Genomic DNA, 8,827 nt, shown 5'->3' on the forward strand with positions numbered 1-8,827 from the left:
AACAAAGATTGGTTAATTGTACACGGTGATTTACTGTTTCACTGGCTATTACACACTGTGGTCCTGTTTGTTGTAATACCACCTGGAGCCTGACAACTGTAAAACCCATCAACCCTGTGGTTTCTAGCACAGATAGCCCTTTCCTGTAGTGCTTAAGAAGAACAAGAAGAAGAGATTGGATTTATATCCCGCCCTTCACTACCCAAAGGTGTCTCAGAGCGGCTTACAAACTCCTTTCCCTTCCCCTCCCCACAACAGACACCCTGTGAGGTGGGTGGGGCTGAGAGAACTCTGACACAAACTGCTCTTTTTCAAGGACAGCTGTGCCAGAGCTTATGACTGACCCAAGGTCACATCAGCAGGTGCAAGCGGAGGAGTGGGGAATCAAACCCGGTTCTCCCAGATTAGAGTCCACACACTTAACCACTGCACCAAACTGGCTCTCTCTTAAGTGCACTGACTGTAATCTGGGAGAGCCGGGTTTGATTCCCCACTCCTCCACTTGCAGCTGCTGGATGACCTTGGGCAAGCCATAGTTCTGTCAGAGCTGTTCTCTCAAGGACAGTTCTCACAGCCCCACCTGCCTCACAGGGTGTCTGTTGTGGGGAGGGGAGGGGAAAGGAGTTTGTAAGCTGCTCTGAGACTCCGAGTGAAGGGCGGGGTATAAATCCAAATCTCTTCTCTTCTTCTTCTTCTTCTGTGATACCGATTCTTTCCTCCGTGCACCCGCTGTTTCAGTTGCTCGGGTTATTTCTTACATTGGAGGAGTTCCTCCATCCCTGCAAGTGGGCCAAACCCCCTCACACAGAGAACAACTGAGCACAAAAGCGGATGTATTTTAGCCAACGACACTGTACAGCCTGTGCGTTTTGGACAGCGCCCAGCTTTTCATCACCGGCAATTCAGTCGCGGTCTGAAATAGGGACGGTTCATGTGCCAGGCAGGAAAAAAGAAATGATTTTCAGTGTCCGGACCCTGAGCTCTGACTCACAAAGCGAGCGAGGCTGAAATCTCTCTGTGACATTCACCTCAGGGTTCCCTTCCCCGAGAGCCGCTTTACAAAAACTACAATTCCCAGGGTGCCCTTGGGGAAAGACTCTTGGCCATCCCCGTGGATTTTTGAAGTAGCTTAATAGGGACAGAGGAGATGTGACTTAAGACTGAGGCTGAGACTCTTGACCGGTCTGTTCTCTGCCTCTTCCTCTTCCCCCCCCCCAACACCCTTTTCAGATGGCGGAGTACAAGCGAGCTGTGTTCCAGGATGAAGACGCTCCAGATGCCGCGGCAGATGGGAGCACCTCTCCGGACGGTATGGAGGTAGGAAGCATCCGGCCTTCCAGGGCCGGCACGCAGTGCCGTGCAAGCGCACCGTGCAGACGATTTACGCATTGCTCTTGGATGCGATTCTCTGAGCATCCGCGTAACTTCCCAGAGGAGTCGTCCCAGCTGCTGCTTGGCAACTGGATTATGATATTAAATTAATAATAAAGGCGCTGGCTCTGGTGCTTGCATAATTACTTGGCCGGTGCTGGTTGCAGAGGCTGGAGGGAGGGAGAGAGAGAGAGAGAGAGAGAGAGAGAGAGAGAGAGATGAACAAACAGGCGATGAATAAGGCTGATTCTGGCTAAGAAGGGAGTTCTAAAGAGCTTGTAGAAAGGAAAATGAAAAATTGCTCTTTCCAGACCCTCCCACTGCCCTCCAAAGGCCCCCGGTAGCACCCGTGATTGATAATTATTACAACTTTAATCCTCAGGGGGAAACCGGGGAGATTTTTCAGGGACAAATCTAATCATCTCAGACAGATATCTCATTTAGGATGATGCAGTGCTTCTCCGTGAAATCCTTAAAAACCGGAATCCATCCAGGTAGACATTGCTTAGGCATTCTTCAAAAGAATAGGAAGGACCCTAAAAAATCCAAAAATAAAAAATTTGAGACACCCAGGGAAAATGGTTACGGAAGATCTCTCTTGACAATCGACCGACCCAGCTTAGGTCTTTAAACGCCAGCTGTGACAAGCGAAGCCGTTGGTAGGGAATTGATGTTGGCCAAATTACCCCTCTCGAAATGTCAGGGTAGTTGGATAACAAGGGTAATTTGTTCTGTCTGTGACTGAAAAGTTAAGGATTAGACAAAAGCGCCGAGGATACATTTGCGGAAAAGCTACAGGCCTGGGTAGCTGAAGAGAACCTCTGTGTTCCTGTGAACTAAGATAGCTGCTTGGGAGAAGGTGTGGAAAAGGGTGACTAAAATGATTAAGGAGATAGAACATCTTCCCTATGAAGAAAGGTTAAAGAGGTTAGGGCTCTTTAGCTTGGAGAAATGAAGATTGAGGGGTGACGAGATCGAGGTTTATAAGATTATGCATGGGTTAGAGAAGGTAGAGAAAGAAGTCCTCTTCTCCCTTTCTCACAATACAAAACCCGTAGGCATTCCATGAAATTAATGAGCGGTAGGCTTAGAACAGATAAAAGGAAGTCCTTCTTCACTCAAAGAGTCATTAACACGTGGAATTCACTGCTGTGGGAAGTGATGGTGGCTACAAGCATAGACAGCTTCGAGACGGGACTGGATAAACATATAGAGCAGAGGTCCATAAGTGGCTGTTAGCCACAAGGTATAGATGGAACGCTCTGTCTGGGGCAGTGATGCTGTGCATCCTTGGTGCTTGAGGGGCAACAGTGGGTTCTGGCCCCGCTGGTGGACCTCCTGATGGCCCCTGGGTTTTGGTCACTGTGTGACACAGAATGTTGGACTGGATGGGCCATTGGCCTGATCCAACATGGCTTATGTTCTTCTGTCAGGCTTCATTTGGGAGCCTCTCGGCATCTGGCTGATGCTGAAGCCGGAGTCTTGGATGAGGCAGATCTTTGGAACGATCTGGGAAGGGAATCAGTACCTCCTTGCATTCCCTTCTTTCTTCATGTGTTCTAGATCTGAACCCTGGAACGGAGGCACACTGTTTTTCCTTTGTGTGCATCCAGATAATGGTGCCGGATCTTCAGACAGCACATGAGAACATAAGAAAGAGCCCTGTTGGATCAGACCAGTGGTCCATCTAGTCCAGTATCTTGCCTCTCATGGCAACCAGCTAGTTCCTCTGGAGGTCCAACAACAGGGCATAGAGGCCAAGGCCTTCCCCTGATGTTGCCTCCTGGCATTGGGACTGACCATCTCTGAACGTGCAGGTTCCCTTTAGTCACTGTGGCTAGTAGCCGCTGACAGACCTATCCGCCATCAATCTGTGTAATCCCCTTTTAAGGAGAACATCGGTATAAATGGCCCCTCTCCACTTCCTCACAGAGCTCATACCTGTCTGTATGCCTGGGTGGTGTGGTCTTCCCAGAAGAAGGTGACCCGACAGTGGCCCAGTTCAGACATCATGGACCCAATCCTCCAATCATGCTTTGGGGCAGGGGTCCTCAGCCTTTTTGACCCTGTGGGCACCTTTAGAATTCTGAGGCAGTGTGGTGGTCACAGCCCGCAAATGGCTGCTGCCGAAAGGCTGCCGCAGGTGGTGGGACCAGTCACAAAATAGCTACCTTCAGTCACACAGTGAAGATCCATATGCTGCAGTGGCAGCTGCTGCCGAAGCCGTGTTTTCAAAAATCTGCACAGCCGATCAGTTCTCCAGCGGCCAATGAGAAGCCTCGCTGGGGAAAATCCGCACCTGGCCGTTCCCGGGTTCTAAAAACACTTAGCTTCTACCAGGAAAGGTGTCGGGAGCCACTGTGGTGTAGTGGTTAGGAGCGCGGGCTCTAATCCGGGAGAACTGGGTTTGATTGCCCACACCATGCAGCTGCTGCCGTGACCTTGGGTCAGTCACAAGTTCTCTCAGAGCTGTTCTCTCAGGAGCAGTCCTCGAAAGAGCTCTCTCAGCCCCACCCACCTCACAGGGTGTCTGTTGTGGAGAGGGGAAGGGAAAGGAGACTGCTCTTCTCCTCCTCCTCCTCCCCTTCTTCTCCTCCCCTTCTTCTCCTCCTCCTCTCCTCCTCCTCCTCCTCTCCTCCTCCTCCTACGCCTCCTTTTCTTCTCCTCCTCCTCCTCCCTCTAAGCTATGGAGTCCTGTGAGCAAAATTTCTACTTTCTGAGCTACTAGCATTAAAGTTGTGGGCAGGTGATATGGCTGCTGAATCAGTTTGCTCTGGAGCCCTCCTTCCTGAGCTGAGACAAAAATATGTGAGCCGGAGGCTAAAAAACTGTGAGCTAGCTCACACTAACTCAGCTTAGAGGGAACACTGGTTGGAGATCCTTGATTTGGGAGCTCAGGAACGAGCAATGGACTCCCTTGTTTCTGGGTCTGGTTTCCTACGTGCAGGAGGTATGAAAGTTCTTCTCGTCCTTTTTGTTAAAAAAAAAAAATCCTTTGCATCGAAAATTTGAACTTCAAGGCCAAGGGTGCCAGCCTAGCTTTCTCCCTGACCTGTTGACTTAGAGTTCCCAGTGTAGCATGTGGACACTCCCCCATGAGCAGTATGAAATGGTACAGTCCAGGAACAGATAACCCATTGATCTGTTGTTTATATAAACTGAGCCAGGGCTTTAACGTTTAGCCCTCCTTTCCTCATTTGTAGTTGGGCGCTAAAACTCTGAACCAGGAATACATATAGGAAGATGCTTGCGCTCTGTATACCTCCGTCCCCGGCGACTGCAACTGGAGGCTGCCGGGAAGTCCATTTCCCCTCAAGGGCAAGCAGAGCTGTTCCGAGAGTCTTTCCGTTCCTCTCGGGGCCTGGCAGATGTTGTCAGCTGATAAATCTGCCAAACAGCGAGGGGGAGGGAGCGCATCGCCAGGGGAGACAAGATGGATGAGCCAACACAGCACAGGAAGAGGGATTTGTACGAGGGGCGGCCTGACCCACTTGATCCAGTCTCGTCTGCTTTGGCTGGTAGTGGCTCTCCAAGGCTGGAGGCAGGGACCTCTCTGAGCTTCGCCTCCCTCCCCACTTTAACTGACGCAGAGAGCCAGTTTGGTGTAGTGTTTAGGGGCGCGGACTCTAATCTGGGAGAACCGGGTTTGATTCCCCACTCCTCCACGTGCAGCTGCTGGTGTGACCTTGGGTCAGTCACAAGTTCTCTTAGAGCTGTTCTCTCAAGGGCCGTTCTCTCAGAGCTCTCTCAGCCCCACCCACCTCACAGGGTGTCTGTTGTGGAGAGGGGAGGGGAAGGGAAAGGAGATTGTAAGCCGCTCTGAGACTCCTTCGGGGAGAGAAGGGCGGGGTATAAATCCAATCTCTTCTCTCTCTTCTCTTCCCGGCCCTGGTATTCTTTGGAGGTCTCCTTTCCAAGTACTTGCCAGCAATGTTCCCTCTAAGCTGTGGAGTCTTGTGTGCAAAAATTCTACTTTGTGAGCTACTGGCATTAAAGGTGTGAGCAATGTTCCCTCTAAGCTGTGGAGTCTCATGAGCAAAAATTCTACTTTGTGAGTTCCTGGCATTAAAGTTGTGAGCGAGAGATTTGGCTACTGCATCAATCAGTTTGCTCTGGAGCCATCCTTCCTGAGCTGAGACAAAAATGTGTTAGCCAGAGGCTAAAAAAAATATGAGCTAGCTCACACTAACTCAGCTTAGAGGGAACACTGGGTGTGAGTGAGCCATTTGGCTTCTGCATAAATTAGTTTGCTCTGGAGCCATTCTTCCTGAGCTCAGATAAAAAATGTGTGAGCCGGAGGCTGGAAAACTATGAGCTAGCTCACACTAACTCAGCTTAGAGGGAACACTGCTCGCCAGGGTCGGCCCTGCTTAGCTTCCAAGATCTGAGGAGATATATTTTTTAAAAAATCTTGCTTATCCCCCCCCCCCTTTCTGAAAACTCTTTGAGAACTCTGAATAAGGTTGCCAGTTCCCATTTGGGAAATTCCTGGAGATTTGGAGGTCGAGCCAGGGGAGGGTGGGGTTTGGGGAGGGGAGGGCTGCGACCTCGCAATGCCAGATTCTACCCTCCAAAGTCGTCGTTTCCTCCAGGTGAACTGATCACTGTAGTCTGGAGAGGGGTTGTAATTTCGGGAGACCTCCTGGCACCACCTGGAGGCTGGCGAACCCAAGACCGAGCCCTACACCCAGAGAAGCCTCTGGCTCGGATCTCATAGCTGCTATGAACTCACTAGGTTGGGCCAGCCCTGGTTGGTTTCTGCGATCTGATTAGATCAGGCAACTCTCGGCGATTGGGGGGTGGAAAATGCCATCGAGTGGCAGCCGTCTTACGGTAACCCTGTAGGGTTCTCATGCAAGAGAGACGTCCAGAGGTGGTTTACTATTGTTTACCTCTGCACAACAGTCTTGGGCTTTTTGGTGCAGTGGTTAAGTGCACGGACTCTAATCTGGGAGAAGAGAAGAGAAGAGAAGAGAAGAGAAGAGAAGAGAAGAGAAGAGAAGAGAAGAGAAGAGAAGAGAAGAGAAGAGAAGAGAAGAGAAGAGAAGAGAAGAGAAGAGAAGAGAAGAGAAGAGAAGAGAAGAGAAGAGAAGAGAAGAGAAGAGAAGAGAAGAGAAGAGAAGAGAAGAGAAGAGAAGAGAAGAGAAGAGAAGAGAAGAGAAGAGAAGAGAAGAGAAGAGAAGAGAAGAGAAGAGAAGAGAAGAGAAGAGAAGAGAAGAGAAGAGAAAAGAGAAGAGAAGAGAAGAGATTGGATTTACACCCCGCCCTTCACTTGGAGTCTCAGAGCGGCTTACAAACTCCTTTCCCTTCCATTTCCTCCTTTGAAGATAAGACATAAAGTCCATGTACTCAGTCTTTTTGTAGCAGGAACTCCTTTGCATATTAGGCGACACACCCCTAATGTAGCCAGTCCTCCAAGAGCATACAGTAGCCCCTGTAAGAAGAGCTCTGTAGGAGGACTGGCTACATTAGGGGTGTGTCACCTAATATGCAAAGGAGTTCCTGCTACAAAAAGAGCCCATATTCCAAGCAGCCTTTGCAAAGACGCCCATTCTAGATATTTGGAAGATGCGTTTCCTTCGACTTCTTCAGTTTGCCGGCTGTGTGAGTGGAACCTGTTTTAAGCAGTTTCAACTGACCACAAAGTTCATAGTGTAAGGAGTTGTTGTTGTGACACCACCAACTTTATAATGGTTTAGTATATTGTTTTGGCAATCTTTGATGGTGTTTTCTACGAGTGGAATTTGTGTATTTGGGGCTGGATGACCTTGGGCAAGCCATAGTTCTGTCCAGGGCTCTTTTTGTAGAAAAAGCCCAGCAGGAACTCATTAGCATAATAGGCCACACCCAACACCAGAAACTCATTAGCATATTAGGCCACACCCCTGCCCACACAGCTCATTAGTACATTAGGCCGCACCCCCATGTTACCAGAAATGTGGTTATCCAGCCACACCCACCTTTTGCTTCTTATTCTGTTTACCTTGTTTGTTGTCAAAACCCAGGCCTTTTTTTGTAGCAGGAACTCCTTTGCATGTTAGGCCACACACCCCTGATGTAGCCAATCCTAATTAGTTTCTGCTGTTGGGTGTGGCCTATTATGCTAATGAGTTCCTGCTGGGCGTGGCCAACTCTGGAGCCAGCCGGAACTCCGTTCCTGTGCGTTCCTGCCCCAAAATAGCCCTGGTTCTGTCAGAGCTGTTCTCTCAAGGACAGTCCTCGAGAGAGCTCTCTCAGCCCCGCCTACCTCACAGGGTGTCTGTTGTGGGGAGGGTAAGGGAAAGGAGTCTGTAAGCCGCTCTGAGACTCCAAGTGAAGGGCCGGGTATAAAACCGATCTCCTCCTCCTCCTCCTCTTCTTCTTCCTCTTCCTCCTCCTCCTCCTCCTTGCTGGTCTCTCATTCAAGCACTAACCAGGGCTGACCCTGTAGGGTTTTCAGAGCAAGAGAAAAACAGAGGTGGTGCGTAGCAACCCTGGCCTTCCTTGCCGGCCTCCCATCCAGGTACTAACCTGGGCCGACCTTACTTCGCTCCTGCGGTCTGATGAGCTCTGGTTAGCTTGAACCGTCCATATCAGGGCAGGGCAGGCCTCAAATCCAGCACCTCACCTCTTCTCTTCCCTTTCCCCCCCCTGTCTCCGCTTTTGCTTTCAAGGTGGGCTTTCGGAAGGGCAGCGGCCCCCTGCTGAGTCGCTTGGGCTCCCGAACCCAGCTGAGGCTGGCCCTGTGCGCCGTCGTCCTCTTTGTGCTCCTGCTGCTGCTGGGCTTGGTCATCGCCGTGAGCATTCAGTACAGCAGAGGTAAGTGAGGGGGGGGGGGGGGGAGAGGAGAGGAGAGGAGGATTCCTAAACAGGCCTCCCCAGTCCAGTGTTCCCTCTGATTTCCCCCTCCCCTTCCGAGCAGAGCAGTTCACATCCTGAGCAGAAGATAATTGTGAGGCTTGCTATCGGTTGCCCTCATACAAGAACATAAGAGAAGTAGGGCTGCCAAATCCCCCCGGGGGGGCGGAAATCCCCCCCGCCCCAGAGGCCCGTTCCCCGACGCCAGGGAATCGGGCCCCGGGGGGAACCCCGCCCCAGCGTGCACATCACAGGGAAGTGACGTTATGACGCCGGGCATGCTGGGGGTGGGGCCACAGCCATACAAGGGAAAACTCTAGTTCGGCACACACCGGGAGCCGAACTGGAGTCCCCCGCCGGTAGGGTAAGTGCCACTTGGCAACCCTAAAGAGAAGCCAGTGTTGGATCAGGCCAATGGCCCATCCTGTCCAACACTCTGTCACACAGTGGCCACAAATACCAGGTGCCATCAGGAGGTCCACCAGTGGGGCCAGGACAATAGAAGCCCTCCCACTGTCCCCCCCCCCGCTAGCGCCAAGAATACAGAAGAAGAAGAAGAGGAACAGGAAGAGGAGGAGGAGGCGATTGGATTTATGCCTCGCCCTTCACTACCCGGTTC

At 51.1% G+C, this 8,827-nt stretch overlaps 1 protein-coding gene across 1 annotated transcript in view; it reads left to right on the top strand.

Moving 5' to 3' along the window:
* The first annotated feature begins 1,230 nt into the window (after window positions 1–1,230).
* ECE2 (endothelin converting enzyme 2) overlaps window positions 1,231–8,827 on the top strand; it is a 60,213-nt gene continuing 52,616 nt past the window's right edge. The window contains exons 1-2 of the mRNA XM_015426916.1: window positions 1,231–1,317; window positions 8,025–8,169. Of these exons, the coding sequence (XP_015282402.1) occupies window positions 1,231–1,317; window positions 8,025–8,169 (232 nt within the window). The remainder of the gene's footprint in view (window positions 1,318–8,024; window positions 8,170–8,827) is intronic.

The sequence above is a fragment of the Gekko japonicus genome, unplaced genomic scaffold (genome assembly GCF_001447785.1).
Source record: "Gekko japonicus isolate JY-2015 unplaced genomic scaffold, Gekko_japonicus_V1.1 scaffold238, whole genome shotgun sequence".
Classification (NCBI taxonomy): domain Eukaryota; kingdom Metazoa; phylum Chordata; class Lepidosauria; order Squamata; family Gekkonidae; genus Gekko; species Gekko japonicus.